The 23,515-nt window shown below is 53.0% G+C and overlaps 1 protein-coding gene across 7 annotated transcripts in view; it reads left to right on the top strand.

Moving 5' to 3' along the window:
- The window catches only part of TMEM63A (transmembrane protein 63A), a 39,801-nt gene that overhangs the window by 3,160 nt on the left and 13,126 nt on the right, over positions 1-23,515 (top strand). For 2 of the 7 annotated variants that reach the window (XM_047755062.1, XM_047755060.1), the window contains 14 exons: positions 996-1,175; positions 3,714-3,913; positions 6,610-6,689; positions 9,675-9,738; positions 10,639-10,676; positions 13,373-13,515; positions 14,774-14,825; positions 15,200-15,308; positions 16,410-16,480; positions 18,803-18,883; positions 19,530-19,653; positions 19,745-19,878; positions 21,699-21,836; positions 22,755-22,908. In XM_047755062.1, coding sequence (XP_047611018.1) covers positions 3,728-3,913; positions 6,610-6,689; positions 9,675-9,738; positions 10,639-10,676; positions 13,373-13,515; positions 14,774-14,825; positions 15,200-15,308; positions 16,410-16,480; positions 18,803-18,883; positions 19,530-19,653; positions 19,745-19,878; positions 21,699-21,836; positions 22,755-22,908 — 1,374 coding nt within the window. In that variant the 5' untranslated portion in view covers positions 996-1,175; positions 3,714-3,727. Of the gene's footprint in view, positions 1-649; positions 789-995; positions 1,176-3,557; positions 3,914-6,609; positions 6,690-9,674; positions 9,739-10,638; positions 10,677-13,372; positions 13,516-14,773; positions 14,826-15,199; positions 15,309-16,409; positions 16,481-18,802; positions 18,884-19,529; positions 19,654-19,744; positions 19,879-21,698; positions 21,837-22,754; positions 22,909-23,515 lie in introns of those variants that run through there. The other 5 variants (XM_047755063.1, XM_047755059.1, XM_047755065.1 and 2 more) reach the window with 5 other exon arrangements.

Raw genomic sequence — 23,515 nt, 5'->3', positions numbered from 1 at the left:
GTCACTGCCAGCTGTCCCCTTCTCCCCACCTCTGGCTCTCTGAACCTGGCAGGGCCACCCTGTGGTGGGTGTGTTCCCAGCTGCTCCTCCAGAGCATGGTGCTGGGGAGGATGTAGGGGGCCCGGTCCTGGAGGGACCACGATGCTTCAGCCGAATCTGGCCTCTATGCGCTTAACAGGCATGGACACAAACTAGAGTTGACCACAAAGTTCTGGAAGAGACTGTGGGCCCCCAAAGCTGTGCTCTCACCTGAGCACCTCACCTGGAAGGGACAGACAGGGGAGCCTGGAGGTCACCTCCCAGGCTAGCGGCATTTCTTGACTAACCTTACCGAGTCCTTATCACATCTTGTGAAACCACCCAGGGGAGACTGTTTGACTTAGAGGTGTGACAGGCTGAAGGAGGAAGAGGAGCCATTGGTACCTGCCTCCCGTGGGGCCTCTGCTCCCCCAAAGCTTGGCACCAAGCTGCCTTGGGAGGGTCATCCCGCCCCGACCCCGCCACAGCAGCAGCCCCTGTCCAGGGACCATGTTCCCTCTGTGAGCATTTTATGGGGATATTTTTTCTTCCCACTTCACTTCTCAAGCCTTCCTTGTTTGTTCCGCTGCTTTCCTTCTTCCTGGTTCTAGCCTTCACAGTAGCAGCTACCCTTGGACCTCGTATGAGGTCTGGGACTCGGTCTTGCCAGGAGCCCACAGCTGTCAGCACTTCTGTGCGGGCCGGATCACTGCCCGGGCCCCAGAAGGGCCTCCAGCCATTGGACGAGAGGGGAGAGGCTGGAGCCTCAGGTGATGCCAGGGAGGAGAGAGGAGTGTGAACCCTCCGTGGTTGGAGGAGTCTGGGCAGGGAGCCTATAGGGAAGACCCAAAGGTTCCCTGTGAGCGTTTGACTTCAAAAACATGGGGGCAGGTGTGAGTGTGGGGCGAGTGTGCTGAAGAACCCCTGGCCTGCATGACGGCAGCTCCCCTGTGACCCTGCCATCTGGGTTCCTTCAGGGAAGTCTGCAAAGGCCAGTGTCCCATGACCCGGATCCGCAAGGCCCTGAAGGCAATGAGTGGCGGGCCCAAGGCAGCTTGGGAGGTAGCCGGGGCTGCGGTGGCTTTTGCTGAAGCCAGCGTCCACTGAGGCTCTCTCCCGGGGACTCATCCACAGCCCTTCCTTCCCTGGGGCGTCTGGTAAGTGTGGGGACGGGGAGGAGGGGCAGGCTTTTGCCAAGCTGTGTCAGGCTGGGCGTTCCCCTGGGGCGGCGCCATTGGGTGGGGTGCAAAGGAGGGAAGGGAGAACCATCTGTCTCCCAGAGGCAGCTTGGTAGCTCTGCCGTCGCACCTCCAGCCACTGCCAGGTCTCTCACAGCGAGGAGAGAGCCACTTGGCCTTCTGGGAATTCTCCCACACCCTGGGACCCGCCGCCTCCCCCCACCCATCCTGTACTTCCTGTCATGGGTGTGTGGGTGTGTGGGTGTGACTGTGACTGTCCCCAACCCAGTCGTCCCAGGGGCCAGAATTGGGGATCAGCTCTCCCCATCACATACCCTGTTGGTAGTACTCAGTAGTCCAAGTATCTGTTCTCTGTACCTTTGCTTATTGTCCCCAAGATTTTTGTCCTTGTAACAGGTAGAAAGACCAGACCTAGGTCAAGTCCTCTGGGGATCTAGTTTATTCATTTATTTATTTTTGCTTTTTCAGAGCCGCACCCGCGGCCTATGGAGGTTCCCAGGGTAGGGGACGAATCAGAGCTGTAGCTGCCGGCCTACACCATAGCCACAGCAGTGCCGGATTCTTAACCCAGAGCAGGGCCAGAGATTGAATCCACGTCCTCGCGGACACCAGTCAGATTTGTTTCCACTGTGCCACCACCGGAACTCCTATTTATTTATTTTAAAAATTATGTTCATTTTCTTTTTAGATTTTTTTTAACTTGCTTATTTAGCCACACCTGTAGCATGCGGAAGTTCCCAGGCAAGGGATTGAGCCCACGCCACAGCAGTGACAACACTAGATCCTTAACTACTAGGCCATAGGGAACTCCCGGTTTAACGAGATTTAAGGAGGTGGGACCTTGAGAGGAAGGGGGTTGCTGAGCATTTTTCCAGACTCTTCTGCCACAGACAGTGTGAAATGCAAGCTGGAATGTGGGCACTAACTCCGGTGGACCTTTGGTGCTCGGAGATTTCCATTAGTTTCGGTTGAGTTACTAGGAGTCTCGGAAAGGGAGGGTCAGCGACCAGCCTGTAACAATATTTGTTTTGGAAATGCTGGACCTTCCAGTAAGAACAAGGTACCCAGGAGTGCAGGCATGAGAGGGTGGAGCCGGGGAGTGCTCCGGGGGATCACGATGGGTGACTCAGGGGCCCTTCTCCTCCCTCTAGATCACCCCCCTTTCCTTCTCTGTCATCTCCTGTCTGCCACTCCATTCCCAGATTTTATTTTTTTTTATTTTTTATTTTTTTGTCTTTTTTTTTTGCCATTTCTTGGGCTGCTCCCTCAGCATATGGAGGTTCCCAGGCTAGGGCTTGAATCAGAGCTGTAGCCACCGGCCTACACCAGAGCCACAGCAATGAGGGATGCGAGCCGCGTCTGCGACCTACACCACAGCTCACGGCAATGCCAGATCGTTAACCCACTGAGCAAGGGCAGGGACCGAACCCGCAACCTCATGGTTCCTAGTCGGATTCGTTAACCACTGCGCCACAACGGGAACTCCCCATTCCCAGATTTTAATCCCTCACTAAACTAACATGTAAATGTGCACGCATATGTGCACATGTGTGTGTTTGTGTAGCCAACTGCAGAGGAAGTGTGGCATAGTAGAAAGAGAGCTGGTATCTGGGACCCAGGAGGCTGGGTCTGAGACCTGACTCCACCCCAACCAGCTTCTTAATTTTTTTTTTTTTAATTGTCCTTTAGGGCTGCACCTGTGGCATATGGAGGTTTCCAGGCTAGGGGTCCAATTGAAGCTGTAGCTGCCGGCCACCACCACAGCCACAGCAACGTGGGATCCGAGCCACATCTGCAACCTACACCACAGCTCCCAGCAATGCCAGATCCTCAACCCACTGAATGAGGCCAGGGACTGAGCCCCCATCCTCATGGATGCTAGTCAGGTTCGCTAACCGCTGAGCCACGATGGGAACTCCGAGCTTCTTAATCTTAAAGGAAATTGCAGGCTTCCGAGCCTGGGTTTCCAAGTGTACGGAGTGGGCCTGTCTCTGAGGCACCTGCCTGACATCCCATCAACTCAGGTCTGTGGCTCACATGGGTCACCGGTGGTTGCTCTTCCTCCTCCTCTGCTGACTCCTCCTCCCCCCTCCCTTTGTGCCCCCCCCTCCACCTGCGCTCCAGACCTCCCAGGGGCTCCCACAGGAGTGACTTCCCAGCAGAAGTGCCTGAGGTTAGAGGGGCTTGCATCTCTCAGCAGACACCACAGCGGCCCCTGTCCTTCCCTTCCCTCCTATTCACCCACCCCCCGGGGGGAGGTGCCAGCTGTGTCCTGCCTGAGCCACTCGCCCCATCCTTCTGACCCTTGGGCCGTCCCCACAATGGAGCTATTCTCTGTAGATGCTGCAGGGCAAACAGGGTCAGGCATCTGCTTTTCCCGGATCCCTGTGCCCCACGGGCCCACAGAGGAGACACCCGCCTTGGCTGCGCCAGCGGAGGCAGTGGACACCGCGGGGGAGCTGGAGCCCTGACCCTCCGCCCGGTCCCGTTCTCCAGGGAGGACACGCACCATGACCGACTCCCCGTTCCTGGAGATGTGGCCGTCCAGGGCGGTGGCCATCCGCGAGCGCCTGGGCATCGGCGACCAACCCAATGACTCCTACTGCTACAACTCGGCCAAAAACAGCACCGTGCTCCAGGGGGTCACCTTCGGTGGCATCCCCACTGTCCTGTTCATAGACGTCACCTGCTTCCTGGTGAGACTCCTCATGAATCATGTCACTTATTTAACTCCCCACCCTGCCTCCATCCCCAGGGCTTTCTGGGAAGCTCAGGTGAGGAGCCAGACATCCCTGGAGTCAAGTCTCAGCTTTGTCACCTTGGGCATGTGACACTGGGCATCAGTTTTTGCTCTGTAAAATGGAGGTAATAATTCTGACGTCGCAGAGAACTGGAAAAGGTTAAAGGAGGCAATATTTGGAAAGAAGGTACACCGCTCTTTAGATCACTGCCATTGTTACTATGTTATCGGCCCGCCCTGTGTCTGAGGCCCTCGGGAAGGGGTGAGAGGTGTGAATGGAGCATGTGGGTTCCCACTAAAGCAGTGGCAACGCCCAGTGTAGAAATATCCCACCCGCAGTCCTGGACTTCGGAGAGGATCAGACGTGGAGAAAACCGGAGTTCCCATCATGGCTCAGCAGGAGTGAATCTAACTAGAAATCACGAGGATGCAGGTTTGATCCCTGGCCTCGCTCAGTGGGTTAAGGATCCAGTATTGCCGTGAGCTGTGGTGTAGGTCACAGACATGGCTCGGATCTGGCATGGCTGTGGCGTAGGCTGGTGGCTACAACTCCAATTTGACCCCTAGCCTGGGAACCTCCATGTGCTGCGGGTGCTGCCCCCGTCCCCCCCCAAAAAAACAAAAGGCCTTGGTCCCTTCATGTTGTAGAGGATCAGATGTGGAGAAAACTAGGGAAAGCTGATGTCACTTTATCCATGCTGACCCTCACAGGTGGCCTTTCTTTAATTCAGACCTCCTGTTCCCAAAGACTTCCCCCCTCAATTTGAAATATGCCATCTTCTTCCCTAGACCTGCTTGCACTTGCTCGGTGAAATTTACTGGGGCTCAGGGGCCCTGCTTTTCCCAGCGCCCCGTGGGATGGTTGGTTCTCTGAGTACATGGGGCAAGGGGGCGAGGAGGTAGACCTCTTGGTCCGCTTTGGGCCAGAGGCTTGGTGGGGTCTGGAGTCGGGAGTCAGGGTAGCCTGAGGGCCCCAGTCCCTGCAGGAGGCAGGTATCAAACCCAAGTTTACTTGCAGGAAAAATATTCAAGGAAGAGGGATAGGGAGTTGCCGCTCCTCTTCCTGTTTCCCTCCCCAGGATTAAGGTCTAAAATGTTGCATCAGAATTTTGCTACATGATTGGTACTCTGTGGACGGATGTGGGAACCTGCCTGCTCCTCATGGTGCTTGTCTGAAAAAAAGGCTCTTTCAGTGCCAGATAACCCAGGTCTTGGAGGCAAAACCCATCTGGAGGTTGAGAACAGTCGTATCTCTTGGCCTTGCTTGAGAGGAGGGAGTAGCTGGGGGTGGTTTTGGTGGTGGATTTGAGGGTCAGCGGGACTCATGGAGGAGGGCGGCCCTAGAGCTGTGACCTGCGTCCTCGGCGGGGGGTTGTGGGGGGAGTCTGGAGGGAGGAGGAGAGGAGCCTCCTAGACAAAGGTGGGTTTGTCTGGAACAAGGTTGGTTGAGAAGAGAGAGTCGCTGTGCAGTGAAGTGTGTTGGTGGGGGTGGGTTTTTAATTGCAGGAAGATATGGGGGGAGGTGGGGGAACCCACATAAGAGCCAGGGGGCCTGGAAAGACATAGAGGGATGGGGAACTCCAGCCAAGGAGGCGGCAGCGGGGGCAGAGAGGGTGGGCACCTGCTGAGCAGCCCTCGTGACTCAACTGCCTTTGAAAATAATATCGCCGACTTCCAGATTCACCTTGAGAACATTCTGCTGGCGCTCCCAAACTCACATTGAAAACCCAAGTTCCTGACTAGGGCAGGCAGGGAAATGAGGACGAAAATGTGTCTCTTTGGAGTTCCCGTTGTGGCTCAGTGAGTTAAGAACCGGACTAGTATCCATGAGGATGTGGGTTCGATCCCTGGCCACACTCAGTGGGGAAGGATGCGGCATTGCTGCCAGCTGTGGTGTAGACTGGCAGCTGCAGCTCTGCTTCGACCCAGAGCCTGGGAACTTCCATATGCCACAGGTGTGGCCCTGAAAAGAAAAAAGAAATTCTGTATAAAGTGAAGAAGGGGGCTGGTCCCAGGGCTGCTGTGAGGAGACATTGCCCTCCTGCTCAGAGGCCCCTGAAGGCAGGCCAGGTCATCCCTGTCGGTGCTGCTTTGAGGGTAAAGGAAAGGACGCCAGTGCTTGACTAGGAGGGTGCCAGGGCAGGCTCAGTGTCAGTGTTGACAGCCTATGAGGCTTGGGCACAGGGGATGGGAGCCAGTGAAGGGGTTGAGCACAGCATGGAGCCTTTGAGCTGTGTGGCCTGGGGCAGCTCAGGGCCCTCTCTGGCTCTTCTAGCCTTGTATCTGGATGGGTGGGCTTTGCCCCTAAGACAGCTGTCTCTTCTAAGTAGAAGCCATCCGGTGTGCTTTTACCTGGTTTCTTTTCTACTTTTAGTTGTTTTTGTCTTTTTAGGGCTGCACCTGTGTGATATGGAGGTTCCCAGGCTAGGAGCTGAATTGGAGCTGCAGCTGCCGGCCTACACTGTACACTGCCACAGCAATGCCAGATCTGAGTTGCATCTGCTACCTACACCTTGGCTCAAGACAATGCTGGATCCTTAACCACTGAGCGAGGCCAGGGATCAAATCCGCGTCCTCATGGATACTAGTCAGATTCACTTCAGCTGTGCCAAAACAGGAATGCCCTAATTTTTTTTTTTTTTATACTCATAGTTTTTAACATTGGTATTTTCCATCATAAGAAGAAGATTCTGGGATTATGGCCGCATTGCCCTGGTGTCAGAAGCAGACAGGTAAAAAATATTCATCACTTCAAAGATGTGTCAGGGGTGGGGTGGGGAGTTCCCATTGAGGCTTAGTGGGTTAAGAACCTGACTAGTATCCACGAGTGTGTGAGTTTGATCCCTGGTCTCACTCAGTGTTTTAAAGATCTGGAGTTGCCGTGAGCTGTGGCATAGGTCACAGATGGGGCTCGGATCAGGTGTTGCTGTGGCTGTGGTGTAAGCGGGCCTGGGAACTTCCATATGCTGCAGGTGTGACCTTTAAAAAAAGAAAAAAAAAAGTGTGTGTGGGAGAGAGACTGGGCTGGGCTGGGCTGGGCGTGTGTGAAGCCCACCAGGCACAGTCCACCCATCATGCTAATGCAGATTGTTTTCATCAGGGACTGCCTGGCCTGTACCAGAGACGCATGAGGTTGGCCTCATTCCCCTCACTGTGGCCGTGAAAACCTAGGCCCGCCTGCCCAGCTCTCCTTTGGGGCTTGGGGCTGGCTGCAGCCCTGAACCTCTGCTTTGGGCTACGGAGGAAATCTAGCCGCCGTAGATACTTAGGGCTCTCCTCATCAACCGAGGAGAATGCCAGCCTGCTTTCTTGCCTTGAGCATATTCCAGGGAGGCCTCTTTGAAATTAATGAGCTCGGGGCTGGGATGAGGCGAGGTGGATTGAGCCGGGCATCAGCGCCGTAGGTGAGATGCTCCCTTTGTCCTCTGTGTGATGGGCTGTCTGTGGCCCTCATCAGTCAGTTTGTGGCAGCCTGTTCCAGAGCACAGTCTGCCATGGTGGGGGTTCGGGTCCTTCCGTGTAACTTTGGGCCCTGCCGGCCCTCTGCACCCATCACCTGAAGGGGTCACATGAGTTCCAGAGCTGCATCTGGAATGTCCAGCCCCAGCTGGCTCTTGCACACCCCAGGATCTTGTGTGAGATGTGTAAGAGGAAGCAAGTGGGGAAAATGCGTCCTACCTCGCCCAAGCCTCCCCTGCAGTTCCCCAGGCGGACCCCCGCTGTTGCCCCACAGAGCCTCCCCAACTCTTGCTCCACCTTCAGCTCCCATGTTGAAACGTGGTCTGCAGGGGAGGGGGACCCACCCCCTCTTTCCCCACAGCCTCTGCTCTGCATTTGTGAAAGCCACGCCTTGGGGTGAGGCGGTGGAGCCTTTTGCTCGGCTATGTGCTAGCCTTAGACTGGGGGAGATTTTTTTTTTTTTTTGGTCTTTTTGTCTTTTCCAGGGCCACACCCATGGCATATAGAGGTTCCCAGGCTAGGGATTGAATCAGAGCTGTAGCCGCTGGCCTACACCACAGCCACAGCAACGCAGGATCCAAACTGCGTCTGCAACCTACACCATAGCTCACGGCAACGCCGGATCGTTAACCCACTGAGCAAGGCCAGGGATCGAACCCACAATCTCATGGTTCCTAGTCGGATTCGCTAACTACTGAGCCACGATGGGAACTCCTGGGGGAGATTTGCGGAAACACCTGGTGTGTTGGGGGCACATTGCCCCCCCTCCCCCCAGCGGAGGTGGCAGGGGGCGAGGACTACAGCGGCATAGAGCATTCAGAAATCCGGAGACTCCCTGCCTCCCTATCTGCGTGGTGATCTTGGTCAAGACCTGAACTTGTTGGATTGTTTCCCTTTCTTGCCTGTAGGATCATGGTGAAGGTCAAATGAAGCAGTTCTCTGGAAAGGCCTTGAAGTTAAGTTTCACCCTTAGAAGTGGGATGGGGGAGCCAAGAGTAGGAGAAGAGAGAGAAGTAAAGCTTGGGTTAAGGATCCGGTGTTTCTGTGCCTGTGGTGTAGGCCGGGAGCTGTAACTCCGATACAACCCCTAGCCAGGGAACCTCCATATGCCACGGGTGTGGCCCTAAAAAAAAGCAAAAAAAGAAGTAAAACTTAACATACTGCCAAACAGCTCACATTCCCAGAGCTCAGGGCATTTTTATGGGTTTCTCAGAAGAAAGGATCTGATTAAAATGCCACAACATAAAATGTCCCAGGTCATCAACTCTAAAATGTACATTTTTGACATTTGCTTATCTGTGAAATTGGGTGCAACTTATAATCAGTGGTGGTCATAGTTTAATTGACCACATTTTTTCTTTCTTAGCAGTTCATAAAATAACGGTGCCCTTGACAACCGCTGGTATCTTAGATTTGATAAAATACACTATTTATTTCGAGGTTTTTTTTTTTCCTTTTTTGGCCACCCCATGGGATATGGGGTTCCTGGGCCAAGGATCTGATCCAAGCCACAGTTTCCACCTAGGCCTCAGGTGTGGCAGCACTGGCTCCTTAACCCACTGAGCAAGGCCAGGGATCGAACTCACATTCTCATGGATATTAATCAGGTTCTTAACCTGCTGAGCGCCAGTGGGAACCCCATTCCAAGTTTTATTTGCCCGGTTGGGAAGTATCGTAAACAGGCAACACTTGGAGACCACTCTTGGTAGACCAGTCACAGAGCTGAGGTTCAAGGGTGTGGAGCACAGGATGGTTGCTAATGCCCTAACCCCTGTGGTTTATGCCACATCACAGAGGCTTATATCTTACCATACCTTGGAATGGTCAAGGCCCTTGCCTATATTTTTCGCAGAGTGAGTTATATTTTGTCCCAGCCACTGAGGGCTAGTAGCTTTGGTCCTGAGCTCTAAGAGGCAGCAAGACACCGGACATAAGTTTTTAGACCTTTTATTTATTTATTTTTAGGGCTGCATCCTCAGCATGTGGAAGGTCTCAGGCTAGGGAGCCAATCGGAGCTACAGCTATTGGCCAACCCCACAGCCACAGCAACCCCAGACCTGAGCCGCATCTGTAACCTATACTGCAGCACATGGCAACTCCAGACCTTTACCCACTGAGCGAAGCCAGGGATCAAACCCACATCCTCATGGATACTAGTTGGGTTCATTACCACTGAGCCATGATGGGAACTCTCAGAACTCCCAGTTTTTAGACCTTTTAAAAGAACTATCCACCATTTTTCCGTTTTGTGTTTCTAGTGAGTCCAGATTCCAGAGGCTGTCATCGTCCTCCTCAGGACAGCAGGACTTTGAAAGCGAGCTGGTTGGTACCTACAGGGCAGCTGTGGCTGGGGGTGGGGGAAGGGGTTTGCAGGGACCAGCAGTAATGAATCGGTGGGGAAAGGGCAGTTGTGCTCCTGTTTTTCCACTAACTCGGTATCCTCGCTGCTAATTCAGTATCCTTACTGGTGAGAAAGCTACCCTGCTTTGACAAAGACACCTGCCACAGGGAAGATGGCGGCTTCATAACCCAGCATCCTGAGACTTGATTAATTCTTGGGCGAGGGCTGCAGCCCTGGGCTGTGTTATCATGCTTAGGGCTTTGTGCGACAGTTAAATATTGACTTGCTCACTAGCTTATGAGCCCACTGTGGGCAGGAACTGTGTCTTATCTAGCCCTGTTCCCCACCTCCTGACACCCAATAGGTGTTAAGTAACTGTGGAATGAATGACGAGCAAATATTTGTGTTTCACAGCCAGGTGACAGTCCAGCTTTAAGGGGGTATTAAGTTGAGGAGATGTGATGGACGATAAGACCCAAGACACCCTTTCCCTCAATAAATCCCCCTCCAGGGAACTGTCTGAATGAGTGGGCCTGTTTCCTCGCCTTGTCCTGCATCTCATTCAGTCATTTTGAAACAAACAGAAGCCCTGGTCAGCTTCTCCAGACTGGCCCTGATCTTTGACCAGCTATTCACGGTTTGACCCAGGAGCCTATTGAATCCACAAACTGTCAAGACTTCAGGGGTTTGCACAAGAGTTCCAGGCACAGGATGCATGTGACCAAAGATGGGGAGCACGCCGTTTGGGACAAGAGGGTTGCCTGCTGAATTTGAGACAAGAGCACTGTTTTGATAAAACAGGAGGCCGTTTACTGTCAAAGATGATGATATATCTGCCTCGGAAAAACAGCAGAGGATGCTAATCCTTGTTCTGATTCTAGGGATGCTGCCCCTGGCTGACTGCAATCTTCCGCCTGCAGTAAGTACCCTGCAGGTGGCTGGGGGGGGGGGGGGGGGGGCGTGTCTTTGGGTGGGTGTGTTTGGACGTTCGGCCAATCAGGAGGAGAGAGCCAGGATGCCTGATCTTGAGCTAAGAGTCTCATAGTTTTCAGTTCAGGCTCAAAGCAGTTTATGGGGGCAGAGATTAAAGGTGGCCTGGCAGCCCTGGGCAAGCTAATTAAAGGTTTTTTTTTTTTTCCTTTTTGCTTTAGGCAGGGATTAGATCTGCTGATTCTTGTGGGGTTTTTTTTGTTTTTTGGCTTTTTAGGGCCGTACCTGAAGCATGTGGAGGTTCCCAGGCTAGGGGTCCAATCAGAGCTACAGCTGCTGGCCCACCCCACGGTCACAGCAACACCGGATCCTTAACCCACTGAGGCCAGGGATCAAACCCGAAATATCATGGTACCTAGTCAGATTTGCTTCTTCTGCACCACAATGGGAACTCCAGATCTGCTTATTCTATAACACTCATATATTTGGATGGAAGCTCTTCCAGTGTCATGTGTCTTTGAATTAGTGAGAAGTAGGGAGATAATGAATGCCTCATATGTACAGCAATTTTGGTTAAAAGTTTTCTTTTTTTGCAAAACCTGGGCCCCCTGGAGAGAAATCCTGAACGAGGTGCTTGGTGATTAGAAGCCAGTTAGTCACCTGGGGGCAAAGCCACGATGTGGGTCTCAGCCCTGCTGCCTGTGGCTGGATCCTAGCCAGTCTGAGAAGCCATGGCTGGAAGAGGCATGTTATTTTATACAGAACCAAGAGGGAGAAAATGCTGCCTGTCATGCCGTGATCAGCTAGGATACAGTGTGCCGCCCATTTCAGAGGTGTTGAAATAGGAAAAGAAAATCTTAGAAATGTGGTAGTTGGGGAGTCTGCGGGTGGTCCCGCAGGTTAAGGATTTGGCATTGTCACTGCTCTGGCACAGGTGTGATCCCTGGCCCTGGAATGTCCGCATGCCACGGTTGTAGCAAAAAAAAAAAAAAAAAAAAAAGGAAAAAAAATGTGGTAGTTAAAGGGCTTGGGGTAAATCTCTCTCTCTGGGCCTGTTTCCCCAACTATAAAAGGGGGCTAGGGATAGCACCTGTTCTGCCTAATTCAAATGAATTAGTACGTGTGAGAGCATGGGATAAACAGTCGAGGTTGGTGAGACTTGTTCCCAGGGGAACTGGCAGGAGGCCGTTTGTGTGGAAGCAGCCAGTGGACTCCGGTCTGGAGCAGGAGGGAGGAGGGGACAGAGGCGGAAGAGGTGGCCTTGCTAAGCTCACCTGTCCCTGCCTACCACAAAGTCATGTCAGTAGGATGCATTTCCTGCTGGTGCTGGAAGTGATACACGCTCTGTGCAAGAAGTCCATCACTTACAGATAAGAATCAGTAAGAAAGTTGAAGTCCCCCCTAACCTCACCTCTGAAAGATGCCCTGGGCATGTCTTCCTGTGCTCGGCCCCTCCATGGCACTGCAGGTTGGGACTCGGGCCACTCCCCAACCCCTGGGCTGTGGCCCCCAGTCTCCGCCTGGATTGGGCGAGGGCAAAACCAGAAAGTTGGACTCATCATCTTCATGGTAACCAGCAAGGGCTGCTCACAGTTTGCACCTGCGGCCCATGCCCACTGTTTCTGTTGTCCTGTGTCTCTGCCCAGCCCTCTCTGTGGGGACCTCAGTTCTCACTGAGGGGGGCCACACAGCCGTGTAGTCTGCTTTGTCATTTAGTGCCCTATCTATACCAGACATATTTTTTCACTTCAGCTCCCAGTGTTTTTTCTTCGTCTCTTCCTGCCACAGAAAGGCCTACCCTTTGACTTTTTTTTTAAGGCTGCAATTAAATTTTAACAGCTGCTCATGGCCCACAGTACAAGAGACATTTAAAGGGGCCTCTCAGTTTCCTTCTGAATTGCTTTTCCTCAGCAAGACAGGGAAATCAGAGGGGTGTCTCAAGAAAAACTGTTGATGAAAATTGTTCATTTTTTTTAGGGTTTAATCTTCACCAATATTTGTTTAAGAAGCATGTACCGTGGCAAAGTGTGTGCATTTTGGTGGTTTATTTAGAAGGAAAACTGGAGAGTTCCCATATGGCTCAGTGGAAACAAATCTGAGTAATATCCATGAGGACACGGGTTCAATCCCTAGCCTCGCTCAGTGGGTTAAGGATCTGGCGTTGCCATGAGCTGCGGTATAGGTCACAGATGTGGTTCGGATCCTGTGCTGCTGTGGCTGTTGGCATAGGCCAGCAGCTACAGCTCCACTTCAACCTGTAGCCTGGGAACTTGCATATGCTATGGGTGCCGCCCTAAACAAACAAAACAAACAAAAGCAACCAAAAAAAAAAAAAGGCAGGAAAGGGCTGAGGGCTAATTGCATTTACATACCTCACCGCAGGACAAATGTGGGCATAGATGTTTCTAGAGACATAAGATGGGGCAGTGACGAGTTCCTTTGTCCAGGAGTGTGGGGTGGGGGCTGGAAGGCAGGCTCTGGAGTTCCCGTCATGGCTCTGCTATTATAAGCTGGGTGCTCTAAAAGTTCATGTGATTTTTCTACACCTCTGTTTCCTCATCCGTAAAAAAAATGGAGATAGAGTCACAGGACGATCATGAAGATTAAATGAGCGCCTCTGTGCAAGGTCCCAGGGGCCCAGCCTGTTACCCCTCCTCATTAGGACTCCATGTGTGTCTTGGCCAGGGACGACCAGATCCTGGAGTGGTGTGGGGAGGACGCCATCCACTACTTGTCCTTCCAGAGACACATCATCTTCCTGCTGGTGGTGGTCAGCGCCTTGTCGCTCTGTGTCATCCTGCCCGTCAACCTCTCGGGGAACTTGCTGGGTAAGGACCCCTCATCCTGCCTGAGTCGGGCCCTGGGGCAGAGCAGTAGCCCCCAGGCAGGCGGCTCGTTGTGGTGGATCAGAATCCCACGGAGTTCTCCTTGTGGCTCCATGGGTTAAGAACCTGACACAGTGTCCCTGAGGATGCGGGTTGGATCCCTGGCCTTGCTCAGTGGGTTAAGGATCCGGCATTGGCGTGAGCTGTGGTGTAGGTTGCAGACGAGGCTCAGAGCTGGTGTTGCTGTGGCTGTGCATTAGGCCAGCAGCTGCAGCTTCCATTTGAACCCTAGCCTGGGAATTGCCATTTGCCTCAGGTCAGCCCTAAAAAGACAAAAAAAAAAAAAAAAAAAAATCCCCAGGATTCCTGCTCGGATGCAGAGGTGAGGAGTCCAGGGTGACTTTCTGAACTTTCCTATCTGATTAAAGATCTGAAGAAGAATCCACCCCAAACCTGGGCCAAGAGCTGGGGCCCCTAATATCTAAGTAGGACAAAGACTCCAAGACTTATAAAATCAGGGGCTTTCAGAGGGTGTTTTATAGTCTCCCGCCCCCACCCAAATCAGGAGACCACACTAGTAGATCCAGAAGATGTCTGTGATGCTCACAGTGGAAACCAGAGCATGGAATTCCATTTCCAAGCACCCGCAGGAATCCAGCATCCAAAGTGCCACCACGAATCCACTTCCTACAGCCAGTGATTCCCAGTTATGGTTTGGGGAACAGCTTAGGATGTTTCTAGATCTCTCAAGGAATGCCACAAGGATCTCAAAGCAAGATGAGTTCAAGTTTTACCTTACCCACATGGCATGTTGAGAAGAAGTTGTCAGGGAGAGTCTTGGGGTAAAGCAGAGGCCTTGGTTGGTGTAGCTCTGAAAAGGCTGGATGGGCATCCCTGTCCTCTGACTGGTCTGAATCACTTGTGCTCCTCTTTTGGTGGCAGAGCTCCCCAAACCAAGGCTGGCTTTTTGTTTTTGTTTTTTGTTTTTTGTTTTTTTGCTTTTAGGGCTGAACCTTCGGCATATGGAGGTTCTCAGGCTAGGGGTTGTATCCGACCTGCAGCTGCTGGCCTACACCATAGCTCACAGCAAAGCCAGATCCTTAACCCACTGAGCAAGGCCAGGGATCGAACCTGTGTCCTCATAAACATTAGTCGGGTTCATTGCCGCTGCGCCACAAGAGGAAGACCCTCAAGGCTGGTTTTGCCCCCCTCCCACTTGCTTAGGGTGACCCTGGAACTAAGTATCTGTGCTTTTCTGCAGACAAAGACCCTTTCAGCTTTGGGAGGACCACAATTGCAAACCTACAGACTGAGTGAGTACAAGGTGGGAGGGCACGAGGGGGCTGATGGGTGGGACCAAGGGGAGGCCAGAGGTGGTTAGTCCACAGCGGCAGGTTAACGTCTAGAAGCCTCTTTGCCGCTAGTACCTGTTGCGGGCTGTGGGCATGGGCACGCCCCAGGCAGCGGTTGTTTTGCAGTGGGTTTTAGGAGATATGGAGGACCCTGTGGGTCTGGGGTTCATTCGTCAGAACGGTGCCCTCTCTAAAGGGGCCTTGGCCAATCCATTGTGATGAAGCCACTGGCCCTCAGCTTAGTGCCATGAGGGTAACCAAGCCCAGCCTTTGCACCCCCACCCCCTGCCTGGGAGCCCAGCCCTGATGGCCCGAGGTGTCCCCCCCTCCCCCAGCAACAACCTCCTTTGGCTGCACACCGTCTTCGCTATCATTTACCTCATTCTCACCGTGGGCTTCATGCGGCACCACACCCAGTCCATCAAGTACAAAGAGGAGAGCCTGGTGAGTGAGGCTGGCGCTGGGCGTGTGCTGGGGAGGGTCTCTGGTGGGAGCTGGAAAGGAGTGGCGCCAGGCTTTTTCCCCAGGACCACGATGGCCGTGCACATAAGGAGGGGCCTCTGCTTTGCATGTGTGTGCTCCGAATTGGCATTTCAGATGGGTTTTTCTTGGGAGTTCCCACCATGGCGCAACAAGATCGGCAGTGTCTTGTAAGCGCTGGGATGCCGGTTTGATACCTGGCCCTGGTACAGTGGGTTAAGGATCTGGCATTGCTGCAGCTGCCGCTTAGGTCAAGACTGTGGCTGGGATCTGATCTCTGGCTCGGGAGCTCCATGTGCCCTACCCCCAATCTGATAGATTGTTTTAGGATTTGGATATTTCTGCCTGTTTTGCTAACTAGCCTTTAGATGTGTGGAGTTTGGGTTTGTAGTTACTGATTCCAAGTAACTTCCAAGGCCTTTGGGGTGAGAGAAGCTTCCTTTCTCTTGGGAACCCACACCTTGACAGGGAGGGGAAGTTTCAATCACTAGGTTCCAGGCCTGGGTCCTCCTGTGATCTGTTCTATAACCTCATCTAAGTCCCTTCCCTTCCCTGGGATATTTCTCACCCTCTTGTCATGCAAAGAGGTAGGCTCAAAGAAATGGCTTTGCAAATGTATTCTTAACTTCCTAAAAGAGACTTTTTTTTTTTTTTTTTTTTGCCTTTCAGGGCCGCACCTGCGGCATATTAGGTTCCCAGGCTAGGGGTCGGATCAGAGCTGCAGCTGCCTCCCTACACCACAGCCACAGCAACGCTGGATCCGAGCCACGTCTGCGACCTACGCCACAGCTCACGGCAACACCGGATCCTTAACCCACTGAGTGATGCCAGGGATTGAACCCGCATCCTCATGGTTCCTACTTGGATTCGCTTCCCCTGCACCACAACCAGAACTCCCCTAAAAGATGCTTTATAAATAACGGGCTTCAGGCCTCTGCTGGGTCAGGAAGGAAAGTACTGGCCTTCTGAGTCCCCATTGTTTTCTTCCGCGAGGCTTGAGCCGGGTGTTAGCAGACAGCCTGGCTTGCTCTGGTGACTTTTCTCCCTGATGTGTGTCTCTGGCAGGTGAGACGAACCCTGTTCATCACAGGACTCCCCAAAAACGCCAAGAAGGAGACCGTGGAGAGCCACTTCCGGTGAGCAGGGCCACTTCCGGGGGGAGGAGCAGGGAGAGATCCGCTTCCGGGCGATGCGTGCCTCAGATGAGCGCTCTGTCTTCCGCTTGGACCCTCACGGAGGTCCTCGAAGGATTTGCGTCAGCAGCAGAGCATCGGATGCTGCCGTGGGCGGGGTGTGCTGGGGCTGCAAGGGCGGGGCCGGGCCGGGGTGGCGCGTCTCCTTCCCGTAGCCAAGCTGCCCATGGGAGCACAGGAGCCAGAGTACAGGTCAGATAAGCATCTTGAGAGCTCATGGGAAGAGAAAGGGCTTTCCCTGGGCTTCTCAGCGACAGCTTTGCAGAGTAGGGGACACCAGAGGGAGAACAGTCTTAGGCAGGACCTGGGCTTGGCGGTGCATTTCGAGGTTCATCCATCTACTCAGCAGGTGTCGCCTGAGGGAGCTCCTAGAGCTCACTCACTGCTCTTCTGGTAGACCCTCTTTTCTGGAAGTCTCCTCTGAGCACCTGTGCCAAGGATTCCTGCATGTGGAGGCTAGAGGGAGAGCTTTCCTCTGAGAAGCAAACTGGGTCAGGTGCCGGTGAATGCAGGGCATCGGAGGGAGCAGCAGGGAAGGGGATGGCTGGGGGAGAGCAGGAGGGGAAGGCTCTCGGGACACTGGGCTAAAGGGCTTGAACCCCTGCTGGGGAGCTAAGGTTTCAGTCTGTATTCATTTCTCCTCAGCAGTCACTAATTTGTAGTAGGGGTTAGGGATTGGCTATGGCTTAGCTTTGCACTCTTTATGAAGAAAACATGCTAAGCAAATTTTTAGTATAAACAGAATTGTAAAACAAATGCTTAAAATGCATGGAGTCACCTCTGTTTCAGAAACTCCAGGTATTTTAGAAATATTCTTTTAAATGTAAACACTGGATGTTGGGATCCTTTCTCTATTCCTTTAGCAGCTCCCCAGAGTTGCCTGCCAGGCAATATTTGGAAACAGTAACTCCACTTAATATGTTATCTTAAAGAGAAAAGTGGTTAACGAATCCGACTAGGAACGATGAGGTTGCGGGTTCCATTCCTGGCCTTGCTCAGTGGGTTAACGATCTGGCATTGCCGAGAGCTGTGGTGTAGGTCGCAGACGTGGCTCGGATCCTGCGTTGCTGTGGCTCTGGCGTAGGCTGGCAGCTGTGGCTCCGATTGGACCCCTAGCCTGGAAACCTCCATATGCCGCAGGAGTGGCCCGAGAAATGGCAAAGAGACAAAAAAAAAAAAAAAAAAAGAGAGAGAGAGAGAAAAGAAAAAGTCCCCTTGTTTCCAAACAGTGAATCACACTTTCTCCTGTTTCAAAAGCCCTTTTAGGGACCACTGCTGCAGTCCCTGGGGATTGATGTGTGACTCTGCCTTGTAGCCGGGATGTGTATACTCTTGTTCTCGTCCTCAAAGCTTTTGTTGGGACCTGAAATTGTCCTACTGAGCAGTTGAATGTCCGACATGTCTGTGAGAGGCCTCTTTGTCACGAAAATATAAACTTATCCCAGTGCCATCTCCGGTACCTGGTGCCTGGCTCGTAGTAGGTGGGGATGTACACGGCCCAGAAATGCCCAGGAGTTGTGGGTACAGTTTTGTGGATATGGCGAGGAAGCATTCGATGGTGGCTGCAGTAAACATGGGCTCTGGAGCTGAGCCACCTAGATTCACTTCCCGGCTCAGACACTCACTAGCCATGTGACCTTGGGCACAAGTCATTTTACTTCTTTGGCTCTTATTGCCTTGCCTGTAAAATGGGGACAAAACCTCCCAGGTTATGGTGAGGATTAAAGAAATGAACGCTCTAACAGTGCCCGGCCAATAGTAAGTGTACGGACAGTGTACTTAGAGTGTTTTACTCATTGTTAATGCACCTGGAGACATTGACTGGCCTGAGCCTCCTTGGCTTTCATCAGACGTGATCTTCAAAAAGATCACAAACTGAATAGGACTTCAGTGATGGTCCAAGGTAGAGAGAGTAAATGTATTCCTTCGTGTGGGTAGAGGAGGTAATGAATAGTGTTAGGTTTTTTCCAGGAGAAGCACCAATGGATTTAAAGCCAAGTGGATATAAACGTGTTGGTTTCAGGCAGTTACTTTCCTGCCATTAAACTTTAAAAAAATGTTTTTAAGCCTATTTGTATTATATTTGAAAAATTCCCCTTTTGGTAAAAGACAGAAAAGAGGTCTCGGCTTGTGCAGAAATGAACAGCATGATCGCGCTGCCACCCTTGGAGGCCCAGGGAGAGGGGTGGGTCTCCCCTGCCTGGGGCGGGGTGGGGTCCCCTTTTCCAATGTCCGTCTTTTGCCTCCGGCCCATCCTGGGCACAGGGACGCATATCCCACGTGCGAAGTGGTGGAGGTCCAGCTGTGCTACAACGTGGCCAAGCTGATTTACCTGTGCAAGGAGAGGTAAGGAAGGGCTGGCAGGGCAGGTGCATGTGGGTTAAGACTCCTTCCCCCTCGGAGATGCCCACCCTCCTTGCTGGCCTGAGATTCCCAGCAGAGGAGGGAGGAGGGTGGCTGTGTCCCTTTCTTATTTTAATTTAATTTTACTTTAATTTTATTTTTTGCTCTTCAGGGCTACACCTGCGACATATGGAAGTTCCCAGGCTAGGGATCGGATTGGAGCTATAGCTGCCGACCTATGCCACAGCCAGAGCAATGCCACATCCAAGCTATATCTGCGACCTACATCACAGCTCACAGCAATGCCAGATCCTTAACCTACAGAGCAAGGCCAGGGATTGAACCTGCATCCTCATGGATACTGGTCAGGTTTGTTACTGCTGAGCTACAACAGGAACTCCCTATTTATTTTTTATTAATTTTTTGGCTGCACCTGTGGCATGTGGGAATTCCCAGGCCAGGGATCAAACCTGTACCACAACAGTGACGAGCCACTGCAGCAACAGCGCCAGATCCTTAAGTCGTTGTGTCATAAGGGATCGCCAGCCCCTTTCTTGTTTAGAAAGCTGAGCTCCTGGTTCTGGTGGTGACCAGTGGTTGACGGGAGGCGTGGGGATTGGGAGACTGAAGTTTGTCCCTTCTGCTGCAGAAAGAAGACAGAGAAGAGCCTGACCTATTACACGAACCTACAGGTGAAGACAGGCCAGCGGACCCTCATCAACCCCAAACCCTGCGGCCAGTTCTGCTGCTGCGAAGTGCGGGGCTGTGAGTGGGTGAGGACTGCACCCTGGCCGGGAGCCTGGCGCCAGGTCCCCAACGCCTGCACAGGGCCACGAGCTCACAAGACGGTGTGTCTTCCGGCAGGAGGATGCCATTGCATACTACACGCGCCTGAAGGCCAGGCTGATGGAGAGGATCACGGAGGAGGAGTGCAGGGTCCAGGACCAGCCCCTGGGACTGGCCTTCGTCACCTTCCAGGAGAAGTCCATGGCCACCTAGTGAGTATGGGCACATCCCAGGCCCTTTCTCAGCTGAGTCCCGCGTCACCTTCCAGATAACTTGCTGTCCCTCTTGGATGGAGATGGTACAGCCAACTTGCCATCGAGGGGTTTGTTTCTGGCATTTCCATCTCCTTCTCTGGGTGTGGCTGGGGGAGGGGTGGCCACCCACACTCACTCCCTTGGCGAGCCCGGCACGTGTTTCTGCGACAGCTGGGCCTGAGTGATGCTGGCTGAGCCCCTCTCTGTGAGGTGACCTTCCCCCACTGCCAGGCTCACACCAGCTGCCCCAGGGAGCCTGCAGCCTCTGTGTTCCAGTGTTCTGCTGGGTGAGATGGACACCGCCTTGCTTCTTAGATCAGCTCTGGGACCACAGGGCCTCCTTAGGTGCCTGGCCTTCCCATTTTCCTCCAAAGGCACGGCTGTGGGGGGACCCCCCGGGCATCCAGGTGCTCCCTGCTGCTGAGAGCCTGGCCCAGGGGAGTGGATTTTCACAGGGCACCTCGGCATGGGTTCTAGCTCATGAAACACCTTCATACCTGGGAGCTCCGCATCCTCTCGCCTTGGGGGAAGCAGGCGAGGGGGTTGGGGGAGAGATGCAGAAAGGGGACAGCCCAGCAAATGCTCCTTCCCTGGCCGTCCCTGCTTCGAGCATCATGAACCCTGGGAATAGATTCCTGGATAGGCCCCACAGACCCTGAGGAGAGGCCGGGTAGAGCCGAGGTCAGTGGAAAGGGAACATGTTCTAAGACCAGAAGGAGGGGGCTTGGTGGGGTCTTGGTGGGTCACTGAAGGGAGAGAGAGGGAGTTCCCGTTGTGGCTCAGCAGGTTGCAAGCCTGATGAGTAACCATGAAGACGTGGGTTCAATCCCTGGCCTTTTGCTGAGTAGGTTAAGGATCTGGCGTTGCCGTGAGCTGTGGTGTAGATCGCAGACGCAGCTCAGATCCCATGTTGCTGTGGCTGTGGTGTAGGCTGGCAGCTGCAGCTCTGATTGTACCCCTAGCCTGGGAACCTCCATGTGCCACAGGTGTGGCCCTAAAAGAAGAAAGAAAAAAAGGGCAGGGGAGTGGCAAGGGTGGAGTGGGAGTCCTAGGGAGGGACGTCTTGGAGGCACAGGTAGTGCAGTCGGATGCTGCTGTGGGGCCTGGAAAGAGGTGGGGGAGTGGAAAGGCAGGGCCCCCATCAGCAGCAGGTGGAGGCTGGAGTCCAGCTTCACGGACAGGGCAGAGGGTAGCCGCAAGGAGGAGCCCGTGGTGGGGCAGTGCAAACAGCACGAGGGAGCTGGAGTCAGACAGGTGGGGTGCAGACCTAACTTGAAGAGCCTCCGTTTCCTCGGCTGTAAATAGGGCTGGTAATCCCCGACTGGTAACCTGAGGGTGAAACAAAATGCGGCCCGCGGTGTGCTAAGAACGGCATCTCTTTCGTAGCGTTAATGATAATAAACTAATAATTGGGGTCCCCTCCGTGGCTCAGCGATTACAAACCTGACTAGGATCCATGAGGATGTGGGTTTGATCCCTGGCCTCACTCAGTGGGTTAAGGATCTGACATTGCTGTGAGTTGTGGGGTAGGTCGCAGATGTGGCTTGAATCTGGCATTGCCGTGGCTGTAGCTGGCAGCTCCAGCTCCAATTTGACCCCTAGCCTGGAAACTTCCATATGCCTCAGTGTGGCGCTGAAAAGCAAAATAAATAAATAAACTAACTCAAGCTGAGGCCCTCTGCCTCAGGGCTCCCTCTCTCACCCCATCCTGTTCGCCACGTGCCTACGTGGTACCCCGAGGGGGTCTGGACCCTGGCCATCTCTGCATTTCCCGGCAGCATCCTGAAAGACTTCAACGCCTGCAAGTGTCAGGGCCTTCAGTGCAAAGGTGAGCCACAGCCGTCCTCCTACGGCAGGGATCTGTGCATCTCCAAGTGGACGGTCACCTTCGCCTCGTACCCGGAGGACATCTGCTGGTGAGAAGGGGCGGGAAAGGGCGGGAAGAGGCCTGGGCATGCTGGGGTGGGGTCTGCCCAGGGCACCTGGAAGCACAGGTGTGACCTGGCACTCAGGGAGACACACTCTCCTGCACCCCTTGGGCTCAGGTGGGGGTGTGTCCACACAGATCACTTTCCTCCGGTGTTACTCTCTGACATCAGCAGTGTCCAGTAGGATTATAGTGGGAGCTACAGATGCATTTTTTTTTTTAAGGTCTTTTTAGGACCGCACTCACAGCATATGGAGGTTTCCAGGCTAGGGATCGAATTGGAGCTACAGCTGTGGGCCTACGCCACAGCCACAGCAATGTGGGATCCAAGCCACGTCTGTGACCTACACCACAGCTCACGGCAATGCCGTATCCTTAACCCACTGAACGAGGTCTGGGATTGAACCTGTATTCTCAGGGATATTAGTTGGTTTGTTACCGCTGAGCCCCAATGGGAACTCTTGTATGTAATTTTAAATTTCCTTTAAGCCGCATTAAAAAAGTAAAAGAAGGGACTTCCCATCCTGGCGCAGCGGAAACGAATCCGACTAGGAACCATAAGGTTGCAGGTTCGGTCCCTGGCCTTGCTCAGTGGGTTAAAGATCCGAAGTTGCCATGAGCTGCAGTGTAGGTCACAGATGCAGTTTGGATCCCGCATTGCTGTGGATGTGGCTGGCAGCTACAGCTCTGATTTGACCCCTAGCCTGGGAACATCCATATACTATGAGCGCTGCCCTAAAAAGCAAAAAAAAAAAAAAAAAAGTCCCTCAGTCAGGGCCCTCAGTCTAGTCTCTCACCTTGCCTAAATTTGACCTTCTGACCCTGCTAAGCTATGGAGGCCATTAGTGTCAGAGGTGGCCAGAGTGTGAGAGATAAGCCTCCAGGACCTGTGTCTTTCTCTCTGCAGGAAGAACCTCTCTATCCAGGGCTTCCGCTGGTGGTTCCAGTGGCTGGGCATCAACTTCACTCTCTCTGTGGGGCTGTTTTTCCTGACCACACCCTCCATCATCCTGTCCACCATGGACAAGTTCAATGTCACCAAACCCATCCATGCGCTAAACGTGAGTAACCAGGCTGTAAGGCCCAGCCCAGGAGGGCTGGCGACAAAAGGAGCGCGGTGGGTGGGGGAGGAATGAGGCCAAGGGCCGTGGGGACCACTGAATCCAGAGGTCACGTTGCTCAGTTCTTGTCTGTGCTTTTAAGCCTTGAGCAGGCATGGTCACGACGATTACAGTATCTTTATAGTAACGTGTGTGTATGTATAGGTGTGTGTGTGTTACTATAAAGACATATATTTCTGGAGTTCCTGTTGTTGCTCAGCGGTAATGAATCTGACTAGTATCCATGAGGACGCAGGTCTAATCCCTGGCCTCGCTCAGTGGGTTAAGGATCCGGCATTGCCGTGAGCTGTGGTGTAGGTCACAGATGCAGCTCAGATCCAGCATTGCTGTGGTGTAGGCTGGCAGCTGTAGCTTGGATTCAACCCATAGCTTGGGAACTACCATATGCTCCAGTGCATCCCTAAAAAGACCAAAAAAAAAAAAAAAGACACGTATTTCTAATGGAATCCATCTAAATGTTCAACAGTAGGGGTGATTTGAGTTGAGCGAAGTATATTCAGTCTGAGAGAATGTTAAGCATCCATTAAAAAATTGTGTAGACTCTATG

Source organism: Phacochoerus africanus, chromosome 12 (genome assembly GCF_016906955.1).
Source record: "Phacochoerus africanus isolate WHEZ1 chromosome 12, ROS_Pafr_v1, whole genome shotgun sequence".
In the NCBI taxonomy this organism is placed as follows: domain Eukaryota; kingdom Metazoa; phylum Chordata; class Mammalia; order Artiodactyla; family Suidae; genus Phacochoerus; species Phacochoerus africanus.
The sequence above is the reverse complement of the archived record's forward strand: the minus strand, read 5'-3'. Positions and strand labels throughout refer to the sequence as shown.